The 18,174-nt window shown below is 36.0% G+C and overlaps 1 protein-coding gene and 2 long non-coding RNA genes across 3 annotated transcripts; all 3 read left to right on the forward strand.

Annotated features, from left to right (window-relative positions):
• The first annotated feature begins 13,154 nt into the window (after positions 1-13,154).
• LOC122030908 (23 kDa jasmonate-induced protein-like) lies at positions 13,155-14,293 on the forward strand. The gene is made up of 2 exons (XM_042589953.1): positions 13,155-13,668; positions 13,763-14,293. The coding sequence occupies exons 1-2, from the start codon at positions 13,225-13,227 to the stop codon at positions 14,042-14,044; spliced, it is 726 nt and encodes a 241-aa protein (XP_042445887.1). The 5' UTR covers positions 13,155-13,224; the 3' UTR covers positions 14,045-14,293.
• Positions 14,294-14,670: 377 nt separating this feature from the next.
• Positions 14,671-16,045, forward strand: LOC122032958. Its single transcript, XR_006126262.1, has 3 exons — positions 14,671-14,923; positions 14,995-15,048; positions 15,160-16,045. It is a non-coding gene; the product is annotated as an uncharacterized LOC122032958 (long non-coding RNA).
• Positions 16,046-16,157: 112 nt separating this feature from the next.
• On the forward strand, positions 16,158-17,115 carry LOC122030969. Its single transcript, XR_006125687.1, has 3 exons — positions 16,158-16,749; positions 16,846-16,905; positions 16,954-17,115. It is a non-coding gene; the product is annotated as an uncharacterized LOC122030969 (long non-coding RNA).
• Positions 17,116-18,174: the final 1,059 nt, after the last annotated feature.

An 18,174-nucleotide genomic window follows, 5' to 3' on the forward strand; every position in this document is an offset into this window, starting at 1 on the left:
TCGAGGGTTTCCAATCGATCGATTGATCGACTGGGCTACTCGGCTCGCGAACAGTAGGCGTCTAGATCGATCAGCCGATCGATCCAGTCAATTCCGTCGTGAATAAAAGGCTCTGGGATCGATCACTGGATCGATTGGCCAGTCTGGATCGATCAGCCGATCAATCCAGAATATTGTCCCGAGCACAGTAGCGTGCTGGATCGATCACTGGATCGATTCGACATTCCAATCGATCAATGGATCGATTGGGAGGTCTGATATCAGCGAGAAAATGTTTAAGTTCAGTTCCTTGACCATGGGGGAGGTAAAATATGTTATTAATAGTTAGACTACACCCCTTAGCATGTATAGAACCAAGAAATGTTAGTAGTTTAGCAAAAAAAAATTCAATTAGTACAGCTTCTACACCTAGATTTAATAATGGTCATGGAATAGCATTTAGCACAGCATAATGTGACGATCGGCCTTACAGCTAGTTAGTAGAAGGCGGGTCGTTACAATTGCCCTTGGAGGAATATTAATACAATAAAAAGAGGCAACCATAGATGTATGCAAATGTGTTATAACCATTATTTTGTGCTTATAATTATAAATTAAACTTCCACATCAGAGCAATGCAATAGTGAGGCAAACATCGTTTCTAACTATCGAAACCATGCACCTTATTAAAGAGTAAATTTAAGTTACCCTTTACAATAGTGATCATGATTTCATGAAACATAGTGCAAGTTTAAAACCAGCATAAAATGTACCAGAGAATGTATATAGTGAAAAGGTATTATTACCTTTAGAAACTGAACTAAGATATTATTGTTGTGGCATAAGAGTTGATTTCTGCCAAAGTTTCTAGGCGCAGTGATACCTAGCTTAGCATAGTTTACTAAATAATTAGCACTACATGCATCTAATATTTAAGTGAACTATCATGCAAGATCAATAGAATCCATGCAAAGCGCATTACATCCATTAACATCTTGAAACAAAATATTCATGCAATTTTCTGTGCCATTTTCCAAACTGCATTACCTTTGAGACCTGGTAGGCACAATATTCTTTTCCATTTTGCAAGTCACAAGTTGCCAGGAGCTGCAAATTGATCTGCAATAAACAGACCCATCACAAAAGCATAAGTGAAAGTAAAAAAACATGGGTTCAAAGCCTATCCAATTAAAACTTGAACCAAAAGAATTGGATCATCATGATGAGTTATGGTAGGGTGAATTGTTTGTAGAGGTAAAACAATTCCTCAAAATAGATATCACATACGCATAGCTTTAATAATTACATAGGACACCTAAAAGAACCAAAGTGTCAATCAAATACGTGTAGATTAAGAGCTATAATTTTCACTACATTCCAGCTGGGAAAAATAGATTTTTCATTCCCATTTCATCAATATAAAGAGAAAATCTAACTGCAACTGCAGTATATAGAGCAAAACAAGAAAAACTAACTGGAAAAATAGCTGCAATGCACGTGCAATTCACGGGTAATTTACACTGCTCGTCCAAGCAAAAGTATATAGAGCAAACTATTAAGAAATTAAACTACAGTATATAGATGTTTTGTATATCAATATACTATGGATCATACACGAAATGCCTTTACAAGCTCTTCATTTCATTATTCTCAAGGAATCACTAACATGCATATAGATTAACATAGTTGTGCTTGATGAAGCATCATAATTGTCATTCGCGATTGTAAAAAAGAAAAAATAATAAATTATAGGAGGAAAAACAAGATGAAGTCATGGCATATAGACGAAAACCATAAGGAGAATACAAACAAGAAATTTGTAGAGCAACTCATAAGATACAAAAGGTCATCATCTAATAATTCACAAAGAGATAACTTCCACATTGTCAGTCCTTGCATAATTCGGAAACAACTAAATAAGCTACTCACACAACCCAACCATATTAATTTTGGACCACAAAGAGAGGCAATAAATAAGGGAAATGTCAACTAATTCTTCTCATGGTAGAAACGCAGAATTATTGGCAGTAAGGAATCACAATCAATAAGTCATGGAGTCACAAATAAAGTGTTCAACCATCTTTTGAAGTCTAGTAATTTATACCTAGTAATGAATATAGTCTAGTACGCAATCCGCCCATTCGGATCGCACTTCGCCAATTTCTTCATTGGAGTAAATTGCTTTCTTGAACTGTTAATAAACCCAGATTAATTTAGTAAAAAAATCAGTAATGAAGAAGCAAAGTCAAATAAAAGAAATTATTTGAGAAAATTGAGAATATGTCAAATATTACCATTGAGCTTAGTGAATCCATCTCGTCGGTACCATTTCCTTCAATAATTTCTCTCATAAATTTCATCACATAAAACCCATATTGTTTAGCATCAGGTTGTCGAGGACCCTATGTTAACAAAAAATTATCAACGAATAATGAACAATTAAATAGTTTTAAATTAATCACAAGTAAACATATGTGTGTATATAAAATATACAAACCTTTACGACTTCCCACATAGGCTTCTTTTTCCCTTTCCTTTGCTTGTTCGAATTGAACAATTTCAAGCTCCTTTGTACCACAAGAGTTGACAAATGAGTAATAAATTAAATTAAATGCTTAATTAAAAAACAAATATGTACTCACATATCCACTACATATTTCCAGTCCTCATAACGATTGCGATGATTAAGTGAATCGAACAAATAAACCATCTCCACATAAGGGTCGATGACAGTCAAAATCCAATGACAACTATGCACAAAACAGTTAGTCAATGCATAAATTCAACAGAATTGTTGAAATAAATCTATTAAAAATGAAATTGTAATATTTATTTACCCAACATTGTGAGGTACCAAAACTAGCTGATTTTTTGTTGCACCACTCAGCCTATCAGCCAACACACTTGCCCAGTTATTCATGTATTCAGTCTTTTCATTTTTGTCAAGTTTGGATACATATGGCATTACTGGAAGTATTTGTGGATCCACAAATATGAACTTATCGACCTTGTTTTCTTTTTTCATCTTTTTGAAGAGAAACCTTCCATTCAAGCAAAAAAATGTTAGCCTATTAATACAAATAAAATGAAAAAAATGAGTGATGTGAAAACTTACCACATGTAAGCAACCAGACAATTAGTAGATATTGGCTCCAACTCATAAATAGGTGTGATGTCTTCAATGTTCACTAGCAGTTCGTACTCATGGTCAAAGAAATCATGATAAAAAATAATTGATATAGGTTTTTCGGGGTTGTCCAAAACACGCATAGCGTAACAGTACAATAAATGTAATGACTGTTGCACATTTGATGGCAAGACAGGATTACTTCTTTTTTTTGCAACACTTTTCTTCCATTGAGGCTTCTACAAATTGCAAATGTAAATATGTTAGTAGAAAGTTTTATCTCTTATGTTTAGCATCTTTCTGAACAACCCTTTAATTGGGTTTCAAAAACCATCAATGTTCTTGTTCATGCATGTAACCTCAATGTACAGATTACATGTGTGTGCTAGCTCTTATATATCTTGTATTACTAAATTGTATCCAACAAATACGTACAACCTTCAATCAAAATCTAAGAAGGTTTGGTTGGAAAAATCTAGCTAAACAACTATGCCAAGCAAATGAGAAAAAAATTAGAAAACCATACACTAACAAAATCAGAAGCTGGAAATTTGTGGTTGCTGAAACGATTCCTCAAAAATTCCCAATGAAGAATTAAATTTGTACTCACAGTGTGGTTGCCGAATGAGTCAGAAATTTACCTCATTTTTCATCACTACCCAACGTGCAGGCCAAGCAACATGGGTCCCAATTGCGCCACCAATGGTGTCACATTCATTTGGAATGGGAAAGGGCAACCTTGCTGAATTCTCCACAACCTCATCAATCGAGACGCGCATGCAATTCATGGGTAACGGAACACCATGAAGTAATTTTTCATCCCCATTGGCATGAATAACTGTACCATAGGCCACAATATTGGACTTTGATTCCAGTGACAGTGCAACTGGCATACCCTAGAAGACAATCAATCATGTCACACATTGATGGACTCATTATTGAAAATAATATTAAGTATCCACAATTAAATACATATATACATGCAAAAACTTAGTCTTGCTTAAAACTTGCATGTCCTCATCATTCAAAATTTTACTCTTCTCTGGTTTGATCTTATCCTCACTCGTGGTAGGCAACTTCACCGAGCAACTACCTTTCTCCTCAAACTCAAAGTCGCATCCACCCTTTTTGAACATTTCTTCAAGTTTCTGTATGCGTGTATCTTGTTCTACTATCCGTGCACTTTGTTCTGAGATTAGCTTCTTTGCATCTAACAACTCCTTTTGATGATGAAGGATTAAGTCACCATCCTGCAGAGGAGTATTCCAGATTTTGGAAACATTAAAATAGATTGTTGGAGTAATATGACCTCTAATCCCCCTAACACGCCCAGCATGTTCTTCAGAATCTAGTGCGTTTGTGAGGATATCTTTCCTAGCCCCTTCAAAGCGCAACTTCCCCTCCTTTTTTTTTGTTGAACGTAATCATCCTAACATGCCCGGACAAACAAAATAGTTTCTAACAACAAAATTAATCAATAAAAAATAGTTATTTTTCATGTATCACATACAATCTTTTTTGCTGTAATTTTGAGATCATCGCCTTCAAATTCACCCTCCTTATTGGCTCGTCCTCTCTTCAAAACAATAGCTCGATTTATATCATCATCATTACATAAATCAGATGCCTACAAAAGAAATGAATCATGCCCTATTCCTACAAAATCAGATTCAAAAATAAACCACCAGCTTCAACATACTCACAATTTCGTCAGCGAAACGTGCATATCCTTTACGGGACAGTCGATGAGGGTATACGTTTTGCCTTCTTCTATTCTTTTGTTCATCACTTACTCTCTTCTTAAAAATTAAAATCAATTAAATTCACTATCAACATTCAAAATATATATATGTGAACTTTAATGCAAATTGTCTGTGGTGTAGAGAAAAAATAGCAATCTATGGAAGGTTCAAGGAAACAAATAGTTAGAGAACCCTCAGCCTTAGAATTACACAAGGAAACAATTAATGTTATCTGTTAGAAGTATTGTTATAACAATTATCTTTTCTATTAAGAAACACAGCAAATAAAAGAGAGATAATGTTATCTAAGCCATTATCAAAAACATATTGCTTGTTTCTTCGACTTTATGTTATCACAAAAGTAAAGATTTCATAAAGGAGTAAAAGTATGAACCCTAGCATCGAGTAGATTTGCGTAAGATAAAAACCCCCTAGTATGGGTTTTTTCAGAAGGTGGAGAACTGGAAATTTCAAAACTGACAGCGAATAAATGAATCACACTATGTTAAATAAAGATCCTATTGTAGAACATCAGTTAAGGACCATTAGGACTATCTTCTAAAAATTAAAATCAATTATGAATCTTACCCTAAAGTCGGGAGACATGCGAGTTATTACAAAGGAACTCCAATCCTCTTGTGAAATACCATAGCCAATCGGGGGATCTTTCAACTCATCAGGTTTATCTAGCTTGCTGAAAACAAACTTTTGAGTGAGAAAAGCTTTATATTGACGTCATTTATTATTTGCTGAATTTAAACATGCTTTCCTCCAAGTTGGGTCAATATTGTACGTCAACTGTAAAAACACATAAAAAATTTAACAAGAACATTAAATATAGCATAACCACAGCCTACTGCTCATTTAAGTTCTCAAAGCATTCTAACTTACATTCACCGATTCCCATATTAACTCTTTAACATCATTTGGCACCTGCTTCCAGGATTTGTAAGTTATTGAGATCTTTTCTCGAACGAGAACGCCAATGTAGCTTTGCATTTCACCTGCAAATTCTCCAACTGGCTGTCCAATTTTATTGAAGCTAACATCCTTTTTAATTCCTTGGACTCTTAGCCTAACAAGCCTATCCAAATGTGTACGCCCCCTCGATGTTCTAGTTGACTCCGTTTCTGTAGATTTCATTGAAGTTTGACCCTCGCAACTATTGTTAGTGGCAGAATATGAAGAACTTTCTTTAGCCTTTTGAATCCTCAGTAATCTCTTTGCATTAGCGGCCATATTGTCCACATTCAAATTCTGATGAGAACCCTATTTCCTGCAAAAGGCAGCAACTTGTTAGGCATTTAAATTATAGAGAAAATAAAGCGAGAATGAAGACAAATGATAGTTATATTACAATAAGAATAAATATGTTAACAAAATAGATCAACAAATAAAATTTACACACAGGTTAAACAATAGATTACACTTAATTATCAATCCATGTCCCATCACAGTCTTCACGAACGCATGATGGTTCATTTTTATCTATGGCATCAACGTCCATTGATTCCATTGATATAAACCCTCCTGTGAAACTTGGATAGTGGATTGTAGAATTTTCCAACTCATCACCATTTATGTATTCCATGTGATCCCTAGTAGGAGTGGCAAGTACAACATGCCATGCAGGATCTTAAGGATCTTCAATGTAGAATATCTGCTTTGCTTGACTTCCTATGATAAAAGAGTTAGATTTAAATCCAATTCTGTTGAGGTTTGCCAACGTGAAACCAAGGTCATCAACTTTAATACCAGTATTATTCTCAACCCAATTACATTTAAACATCGGAACTTGAAAATTGTGATAATCGAGTTCCCAAATTTCTTGAATAACTCCATAGAAAGTCATGTCCGACACAATTGGATTTTTGTCCTTCGCACTAGCAACTTGCATTGTCTGTGCAACTAAGCTTACTCCGGAGTTTTGAACAACTCGTGTATCATCGCGCTCTTTTGTATGAAACGTAACTCCATCAATCAAATAACTAGAGTACTTCAACACTTGATTGCTAGATCCGCGCGCTATCCACTTCAATCTTTCTGATATTTGAGAGCTGGAATTGCCAACTGCTCCCACACGATCACGTAACCACCCAATAAACGTCCGATTATGCTCATCTTGTAGCCACTTTTTGGATTTGACTTTATGAGGAAAGCTTGAGTTCAAAAATTCCATATGCTCCCTAATGAACAGATTAGGGATAAGTTAACTAATGGAATACTAATAAGTTAATTAGTAGAACGTAAGAACAGTGCAATAAATATAAATAAGTAAGAGAATTACTCGATATAAGGATCAACGTAAACATCATTTTCCAAGACATAACGATGTGCTTGATGCAACTCATCATGACAAGTTGAGTGTAATATTGAGCTAGATAGAGGCCTAGTAAGTTGTACTTGCTGATACCTTGATGCGATCCCAATTGTATGCACACTAGACATGTAATCCGAGCAAAATTCCACAGCCTCTTCAGCAATATAACATTCGGCTATACACCCTTCAGGACGATTGTGATTTCGCACATACCCTTTCAAGATCTTCATGAATCTTTCAAATGGGTACATTTGCCTATACCAAACCGGTCCACACAATTTGACCTCCTGTACAAGATGAACGGTTAAATGAATCATTATATCAAAAAAAGATGGGGGAAAATATTTTTCAAGCAAACACAACACTGTCACAATCTCTCTTTGCAAATCATTCAACTTCGAGACATCTATCACTTTATTACATAGCACGTTAAAGAAGCCACAAAATCGAGTGATAGTATCTCTAATATGTTTAGGCAAGACATCACGGATGGTGACTGAAAGTAATTGTTGCATCAAAGTGTGATAGTCATGTGACTTAAGGCCAATAAGTTTCAAGTCTTTCATCGACACCAGATTTTTAACATTGGATGAATATCCTGTGGGGACCTTTATTCCAAACAAAGATTTGCAAAGTTTTCTTTTCTCATCCTTACTTAGTGTATAACAAACCGCTGGCAAAAAGGTTCTCTTCTCCCCCATCTTTGGTGCCGAATCAATCCTCAAATTCATCTCCACAAGGTCTAGTCTTGCAGCTACTCCATCCTTTGATTTTCAAGGAATGTCAAGCAAAGTACCGATCATACTTTCACATACATTTTTTTCAATATGCATTACATCAAGAACATGCCGAACATGTAGATGTTTCCAATAATCAAGTTCAAAGAATATAGATTTCTTTTTCTAGCATGATACAGTTTCACCTTGCTTTAATTGAAACTTCCCATTTGCTTTTCCCGAACGATAATTAATTCTTTCAACTCGATCCAAAATTTCATGCCCAGTTAATGGTTTCGGTGCGGGGTTAAGCTCTGGGTTCCCATTAAATGCTTTTTTTTTGCCTTCGATAAGGATGATTTGTAGGAAGAAATCTTCTATGGCCTGTATAACTCATTTTTCTACTATGCTTCAACCTTGTCAAATATGTTTCTTCACCACAAATAGGACATGCATAATATCCTTTCACAACACAACCTGACATGTTCCCATATGCAGGAAAATCATTGATTGTCCATAGTAAGACATCCCTAAGTAAGAAATTCTCTTCTCGACATCCATCATATGCATCAACACCTATATCCCATAATCTTTTTAAGTCATCGATCAAAGGTGCTAAGTAAACGTCAATATCATTTCCCGATTGTTTGGGACCTGAAATCAACAAAGTCAGCATCATAAATTTTCTCTTCATACACAACCATGGAGGAAGGTTGTAAGTGATCATCACAACTGGCCAACAACTATATGCAGAACTCATCAAACTATGGGGATTGATCCCATCTGCTGATAAGGCCAATCTAAGATTTCTAGGTTCAGCAGTAAAATCTGGCCACTTGTGATCCACTACTTTCCAAGCGGGCACATCAGCCGGATGACACAAGTAACCGTCAAGTACTCTTTTATCAGCATGCCAAGTTAAATCCTTACATATCTCCTTGTTATGAAATAATCTTTGAAATCTTGGAATAGGCGGGAAGTACCAAAGGCTTATTTAAAGCTTTTTGATAATCTTATTTCTAAAGCCAATAGGCTTATTTATACAAACTGTCCAAAATAATAATGGAAAGATTTAATAAGACATACGATCATAATAATTATAAACATAGTATTATAATAGACTTGGAAATATTATTTTTGCTATTTGATTCATTTCGATCTTGATTGTGTGACAAATATAATAAATCTCAATTGATTGAAATCAATTAGAGATTATTTTCATTCCCCCCCCCCCCCCCCGACAAACCCGACAAACTCAACGGGAATGCCTGAACGTTGAGTTTGAGTGCTAACTTGGTGAAACATTGTCTAGATAATGGGTTGGTAAATATATCAACAATTTGATCTTTCGTAGAGATATCAGAAATTGAAAGTTGTCGAGTCACCATACGCTTGCGAACTAAATGAAAATCAATCTCTATATGCTTGGTACGAGAATGAAAAATAGGATTTTTCACAAGATAAGTTGCTCCAATATTATTGCACTAGATTTTAGGCGTAGTAGTTGGGAAAAAGTATAATTCCGAAAGAAGAGATTGTAGCCAAATAATTTCTGACGTTGCATTAGCGATAACTTTATATTCAGCTTCAGTACTTGAGTGAAAGACTGTAGGTTGCTTTTTTTAAAGCCAGGAAACAAGATTTTACCCAAAAATATAGTATATCCACTAGTAGAACGTCTCTCTTTAGGAGATCCATCCCAATGTGCATCACTATAGACAATCAACTCTCGTGAAGACTGACGATATAAAAGAATACCATGTAGAATAGTGCCTTTGAGATATTGAAGAATTCTCTTAACACCTTCCCAATAATGTTCAGTAGGAGCATGCATAAACTGACAGGCACGATTCACAATGAAAGCAATATTGGGTCATGTAATTATGACATATTGTAGGGCACCAGCAATTCTACGGTAGATCTAGGAGTCAAATATTGAAGAGGAGGATGAATGTTCAGTGAAACCACCCTCAATGATTGGAGTGGAGATAGGACGTGCACCATCTATTTTAGCTTGTTGTAGGAGTCCAACAATATATTTGCTCTGAGAGAGAAGACAACCTTCAGAAATTGAGAGAAACTCTATGCAAAGGAAAAAACGAGCATTGCCAAGATCTCGAATAAGCAACTCTTGCCGAAGAAGATGTAGTAATGTAGTACTGTCATTTTTTATCATTACCAACTATTAAAATATCATCCACATAAATCAAAACAAATATTAAAAATTCCTCATGACACTTGTAGAATAGGGAAGAGTTTATTTTTTAGCCAGAAAATCCCTGAGAATGAAGCCAGGTAGATGGACGATGAAATCATGCACAAGGTGCTTATCGAAGACCATATATATATATATATATATATATATACTTCTAAAGTTGATACACATGTGTTGGAAGTTGTGGGTGGATGAATCCAGGGGGTTGCTCCATATAAACAGTTTCTTCAAGGTGTCCATGAAGAAAAGTATTGGAAACATCTAATTGTCGTATTGGCCAATTGGAGCTAATAGATATAGATAGTAGCAATTTGATAGTTGTAATTTTGATGATTGGACTAAAAGTATCATTGAAGTCAATACCTGGCTGTTGATTAAAGACTTTAGCAACAAGACGAGCTTTGTAACGTTAATAGAACCATCTGCACGATACTTAAATCGATAAACATATTTAGAACCCACAATATTCATAGATGGGGTACGAGGAACTAAGCTCCAGGTTGCATTGTGAAGAAAAGTATCAAATTCTGTAGTCATCGCAGCACGCCAATTTGGATCTCTGATTGCCTGTGTAAAACTAGAAGGTTTGACAAAATTTGAAGAAGCAAGAAGAGCACGTGGAAGAGGATAACAAGTGGGGATTTGTTGACATTGTGCATAAATATCGTTTAGAAGAAGCATCTGCCGAGGAATATCATCATTAGAGCTACTCGGAGATGAGTGATCAGACAGATGAGAATTAGAACTAGAGAGTGAATCTCCATTTGCTGTTGAGTCTTCAGGAATTTGTGGAGATGGAGCAGGACCCAAGATGCTGTCTCCCCTTGTTCTTTCAATATGTCTAGATGGAGCAATCTGTGGGGATTCTAGTATTTTACTCGGTGATATTAGAAAGATGCCTCGATTATCTGAAGGAGGATCCAAGGTAGCAACTACAAATAGAAAAAGAGATTCATCAACAGTAACATGTCAAGAAATATATATCCGTTCGGTCGCCCATGATACCAATTACTATAACCAAGGAAAACACATTGTTGAGAGCGAGGGTTTAACTTGTGTTTAGAATAACATAGTAGTCAAGGATAACATGCGCAACCAAAAATATGGAGGAAGGAGTAATTTGGACAATGATTATAAAGTATTTCGAAGGGACACTTGTTTTGAAGTAGTGTAGTGGGTAAATGATTGATAAGGTAGACCGTGATTTGGACGACATCATCTCAAAATTTAAGTGGAACTGAGGCATGATAAAGAAGAGCTAAGGTAGTTTCAATAGCAAGACGATGTTTTCTTTCAGCGGGTCCATTTTGTTCAGGAGTGTGGGGATAAGAGACTCAGCGGAGGATGCCAGAAGAAGTAAGATGACGATGAAGCGCTTGATACTCTCCTCCAGAATCAGAATGAAAGAAGAATATTTTACGATCAAATATCGCTCAACATGCTTTTGAAAACGAAAAAAAATCAAAGAGATCAGATTTTCTTTTCATAAGATAAATCCAAGTGAACTTACTAAAATTATCAATAAAAATAATAGAGTAAAGAAAACCCTGATTAGAAAGAATAGAAGTAGGACCCCATACATCAGAGTGAATAATTTCTAAAGAAAAACTGCAGTTGCGAGTAGAGGAAACAAAAGGTAGTTTATGAGATTTCACTTTCATACAAGCTTCACATAAATGAGATGATGATGCTAAAGAAGTTGGTAAACCAAAACGATTAATAATATTCTGAACAAGACGTAGAGACAGATGACCAAGATGTGCATGTCACGAGATTTTATCCGTGCGTTCTCCAACAAAGGTTTTGAGAGAGGTGGGTTGAAGATGATAAAAACCGTTTTTAGTGTCCCCTTGGAGTAGAATAGTTTCTGTTACAGGATCCTTCATAAGACAATGATTAGGATGAAATTCAATAAATACATTATTATCAAGAGCATATTGACGGACGGAAAGCAAATTTTTAATAATAGAAAGAACATAAAAAATATTGCGTATGCGAAAAGTACGACCATATGAATGAAAGGATGTATTCCCAATGTGAACAGTTTGCAAACCTGAGCCATTGCCTATTTGTAGCATGTCGGATGCATGATAAGATGAAGCTTCTATAAGAATAAAAAAATATTATACTCCGGTGTAATATGACGAGTTGTTCCAGAATCTGGATGACATCTTGGGATTTCAGAAATTGATGTCTGGCATTAGGAGGGATGGAGAGTGAAAATGTTCCAGAATTAGATGATTGACTACTCGATTGCCAAGATGAGGGAGAGGGTCGACTTTTTTTTCTCTTTGTTTTTTTCACGTTTTTTTTCTCATTTTTTTTAAGAAAAGGCCAAATGGAGGAGGGGAAAAAATAAAAAAAATAAAGAAAGATTGTTACTGTAGTTGTCGAAGTTCTCGAGGTTGTCGCACAAAATTGACAAAAATGGACGTTGGCAATGAGACTGGAAAATGTTGCTGGAGCACGTTGATCTTTGGGTTGCTTCAATTTGCTGTTGTGCTCCAAGATGTTTATGTTGTTGTTGACTAATGTTGTAGAAATCTAGTGTTGGAATTGAGGTACAGGAAGAGGAATTAAAGAAGGAAGAAGTTAAATTTTAAGGGAAAATAAGGAAAAAGAAAGATCATAACTCTGATATCATATAAAAATTAATAGATAGAGAAAAGAAACAAAACGGCCTAGAGAAACACCCCGAAAATAATAAAAAAAATATTTGTCCAAGTTATTCTCACGTTGTTTTCCCATTTCAATTCTTTATTTATTAAGTGTTCCCTCCATTTCAATTATTTTCGGAGAAGTTAATGCCACGTTTTTCCCATTTCAATTAATTAATTATTTATCAGTAAGTGAGTGGTCCCTAAATTTCAATTATTTTTTGGAGAAATTATTCTCACGTTGTTTTCCCATTTCAATTCTTTATTTATTAAGTGTTCCCTCCATTTCAATTATTTTCGGAGAAGTTAATGCCACGTTTTTCCCATTTCAATTAATTAATTATTTATATTTTAGTTAAGCTATATATGATCTGATTCCTCTATAAATACACGATGTTGCACACACTTCCTTACAGAGCAATCCGAAGAAAAAAAAACATTTTCTCTTGTTGATATATAGAATTAAGCATGGCGACCAACGTGTTTGGGAATCCAGTGACGGACGACACAGTGAGACTAGTTAATCCGAACATCACTGAAATCACCGCCCGAGACAGAGCAAGAGTGGCTTTGCAGTATATGAACGCAGAAGAGAAAGCGACGAACGTGAGTCGGTTTGTGCACAACCTGAAGGAGGCTTACGGCACTGGAACCTCGACGCTTGGCATGATTTACAATGCCACCGGAGGTAACCTAACATTTGATCTCAATCACACTTGGGAAGGCGCTGTTTGGCATTCTCCTTACCCTCAAATCATTCAAAATGGGCAATGGGCTGGATTTCTTCACGTCCGTGATAGGCTCATCGGTCCTTCGAAAGAAGCTATTGTGTACAGAGGGGTGAACAACGATGGAGCCGACCGTGAATGGATGCTGGCTTGGAACACATCCCGCATGAATTATCAGAATCGCGTGAGTAGTATATATAATTAATTAAGCTTAACTACTCCTAATACAATAAATTTTCAACTAATTAATATTGATTATTAATGTTCCATGCGTGCAGGTGTACACTGATATCCTTGGTTTTGGTTTGGTGAACTGGAACACCATTGATAGTAAGATGGAAAATCAAACAAATAATTACTCGACCACCACGCTTGGAGGCTTCGCTAGTGGGTCGATTGGCGCAGGCAGTTCACCGGAATTTGTGGGAATAATGTCCTTGGATGATTTGGGATCCAATTTTATGGCGATGGCCAGTGATGTTAGCGTCGTCTCGCAGTCGCTTGATTCCAAGTATGTGGATGATGTTGATGAAGCCGATCATGAAGCTCCTGCTGAATAATGAAGCATGCACCTTAGCTTCTGGCTGGCTGGCTGTCTGATTAGAAGCACTACTATATATATTCCTAAGAAAATAAAATAATAAGAATAATAATAATCATAAAGCACTCGATCGAGCAGTGTACTGTTAATTAATTATCTGTGTTGTGTTTGGAAGGAGATGATAGTGCATGTTGTGTGTATCCGAATGTGAATCTATGATGTTTGAAATTAATGATTAAGGATACTAGAAAGGCTTATGAATGTTTAATAATGTTTCATGTAAGAAATGAGCCGGAGTGATAAAATTGGTGTCCGGTATAGCCAGCTTTTGCGTCGATTTAATGTCAATATACTACAACAAAAATAATTTTTCGCTGCGCGTCATCAACGGCACGCATTAAAAGTATAATGCAAATACTACTTTCTACAGCGTGCATCCATATATGCACTGTTAATATTGTTGCATCTGATAGAAACAATAGCGTGCATTAAAAGTACGTTGCGGATACTACTTTTTACGGCATGCACTTATATATGCGCTGTTAATAATATACCGCAAAATAAATATATGTCATAATATTTAATAACCCAATATAAATATACACATACCTACACTCTATTTCCTAAATGAGAAAAGAACGGAAAAAAGAAAAAGCCCTAATCCTTCGCACGCAGCTCGTCGCCCTTCTCAGCTCCCGTCGAAAACTGCCACGCCTCCTAGAACCGGAGCTTCGACAATAATAACATAGCCAGCCGAAAAGGATGTGAGTGCTCTCTTCTCTTGCTCTTATTTGAGGAATCGTTGAGAACCGTTCTGTGCCGATCGCCCGTCATGTTCTCGCGTCTGGTGGCCAAGCGCCTCTTGGAGATTTGCCGGGTGCTGCGTCCGTCGTTGCCGGTAGGGTTTACCTTCTTCGAATTTGTCTCGCGAACTCTTTGTGGATCCCTAATGTCTTGGATTTCTTCCAGCTTTCTTCACCCTCTTCTACTGTCGCAAGATCCTTCTCCACAGCCTTGAACTATGTGAGTCTTTAGAAATCACGGGATCTATTACATAGATATGCAATTTTTTTGGCTAGGTTCTCGAATTAGGCTTGGAGCTACTAATGATTCAATTTTTCATTTTGTTTTCAGCACATTGATTTGCTGGATAACAAGCCGAACAAACCATGGGAATTTACTGTTGTGAATATGAAGAGGGTATGACAATTGAATCCAATTGTTGTTTGCGTCTAGTGAAATGCTGTGAATGATGCCGAATATGATACGAGTGTGATTAAGATGTTATTCTGATTATTTTCAATTTTCTCTTGTTCAGTGTCGTTTTGGATATTTTTGTTGTAATTTGGATTTGTTGGTTAATCTCTTTTTCCTTCTTTTAATTTCCTAGAATTTCTCTAAATTGTTAATCATTTAGTCTTCCGGTGCAGGATGAAATAAAAATATCATTGTTTTTATAGGTGAACTTCCTCTTTAGCTAGCATTCATCTTATTACTTCTCAAACTTCAGATTCTATCAGGAAATGCTAATCTTATAGATATTTGATCTTCTCTTTATGCATAGTTCACTTGATTAATGATAGTCGCTTTTGTATATTGATCTTCATACTTGGACCTGTTGAGTTCTTGTCGGCTTTGGAAGTGTTTCCATAGTTAACTTTGTATGCTATAGATTGAGTTCAATATTTTACATCCTCATTTTTTACATGGGAATGAATGACAATCCATTGAATCAAACACTCTTACTATCTTATGATTATACAGAAACTATGGAATTTTTAGGATGCTAAACATGAAAACTCCATAGTTCACACGTCTCAAATTTCCTAACTCTTCAATGATGGTTACAAAGATGTTATTTTTATCTTACTATTGAGCTCTATGTGGTGCTAAAATATTTTCAGGGTAACACCTTACCATGCAGTAAGTACAATTAAGATTCATTTGAAAGTGTTTTATAATCATGAAAACTAATCCTATGAGAAGAAAAGACAACAAAAACATTGTTAGTATTTGTAGGCTAGGGCAACTAATATTGGCAATTTCATTTGATTTATTTTTAAGTTCGAGCTAATTTGGATGAACCAAATTTTCAGTTTGTTTTGATGTCTGCGTATATGATCTTATAAACTGCATATCTAGTCCTGCATACCGAAGCCGATTGTATATAGGGGATCACAAAATCTCTATGTTAGGCATCCGTTTAAGCTTCTTTCTAGGACCGACATTAGCACTCCTTCCAACTAGTCATCTTATTAGCATTATTTCTGATGGCGAATATATCTTTTAATAATAGATATTGTACTGTAATTATTTTCTAGAATTTATAAGACCTATTTACTATGAATTTTGACAAATATTGCATAGCATGAGGATTTCAGGGCTGATTATAATCTGGACCAATACCTATGGGAACCTGAATTCACACTTGCAGGCAGAAAATACAAATGTCCAGACTTGGAGGAAAATATAGACCTGAGTTACCAAAGTTTTTTTTGTCGTGCCTAATAAAAATTAGAGAATTCAATGCTAATAAAGATAACCATTTGTCTCAATTTCCTATCACGGTACCTAGCAGGAAAGATCAAGACTTTTGATGGCAGAGGCCACGTTGCAAAGTTGTGATTGTGTTTCTTCCTCTGTTCACTGCAGCACTCATGGCGATTTCCAGAGTGGACGATTATTGGCATCATTGGCAAGACATATTTGCAGGAGGTTTCCTAGGTTTGTTTCAGAACCCAATAGGTCATCGAGAGCCTCAATTTCATGCCAAAGTTCTTTATGACTTCTTTTTAAATTAACCTATTTACACTTGTGCAGGATTGGTCATAGCTTCATTTTGTTACCTGCAATTTTTCCCTCCCCAATACGACCTACAAGGTACTGACTGTTGTTTAGTTTCTTAATTTCCTAGCTCAGGTCAAGTAGGTTGGTTGCCCCATGCATACTTACAGGTAGTGTCCGATTGTCTGATGCCAGAGACAATGTGCCATTGTAGCCATTTGCTATTAGCTCCTTGCGCATGAGGCCTTCTGAGGTTGAAAGTGTAGCTGTTGCATTGGACATCAGGATGGGAGCTACGCGAGAAACACAAGCACAATTCTCGACTTCCTGGAAGCTGGGAGGAGAAATAGACCTTGAATCTGGATGTAGAATGGATTTTGAAGATAGATACAATATTCCTTCTTAGGTAGCTTGTTCTTAGCGTCCAGTCATACTTGCTTGTGGAATATTTGTTCTTCTATCATTCCTATTCTTGCTTTTTGCTAATAGTAGTTTAGCCTGAACGGTGAGTACTGTATTGAACAGAATTGCTATGCTTTTAGAAATGATGCATTTCCAATGTTAATAGTGATGGCAGTGGACAATAATTAAGACAATGAAATTCAATCATAGGAAATAATTTATTGTAAAATATTTGGTTTATCGTTGTCGTATGAAATTGACTTTTTTTATCTATAATGAAATTATTTTTTCATCAATGAAATCAAATGAAATTGATTTTAATGGCATGCAAACCTACACTGTAGAAGAACATCAACAACGCAAGTATACACGCCATAGAAAATACAATATGCAGCACGCATTGTACGCTGCAGAAATTATTATTCATAGCGCGCATTGCACGTCGTGAATAATAATATCCGCAGCATGTAGTGCACACTGTAGAATATGTTTTTCACAGCATGCATATGTACGTTGTCAATAACCTAAGACTTTTAACAACTTCTAATTGTGCAGCATGCAATGCACGCTGCGAAAAGTGAATTTGCGCGCTGTTCACGAGGCTTGAAAGTATCGAAAAACCATAACGTAGCATCTTAAAACGAAAGACGAAAAATCGAGGCTGCAGCAAAGTTACGTCGAAAACTCTTCCTATAGACGTAACGCAAGTATATATATGGAGTTCTATCAATATTTAACTTTAGGTTCAGTTCCAAATGTTGGGTTTATTATTTAAAATATGAGTAAGAAATCGTTGTAGTAACAATATTACGTGATACGAGGTCTCATGAACGGATCTAAATATGATATGGCAGTAAAATCAAGATGATGAGGCAGTCAAAATCAAGGTGAGATGGTGGTCCAAGTCAATGGGAGGTGACAGTCAAAGGGTCACTCTCAATAGGGCATGACTCCTCTCCCAGC

Source organism: Zingiber officinale, chromosome 11A (genome assembly GCF_018446385.1).
Source record: "Zingiber officinale cultivar Zhangliang chromosome 11A, Zo_v1.1, whole genome shotgun sequence".
Taxonomy (NCBI): Eukaryota; Viridiplantae; Streptophyta; class Magnoliopsida; order Zingiberales; family Zingiberaceae; genus Zingiber; species Zingiber officinale.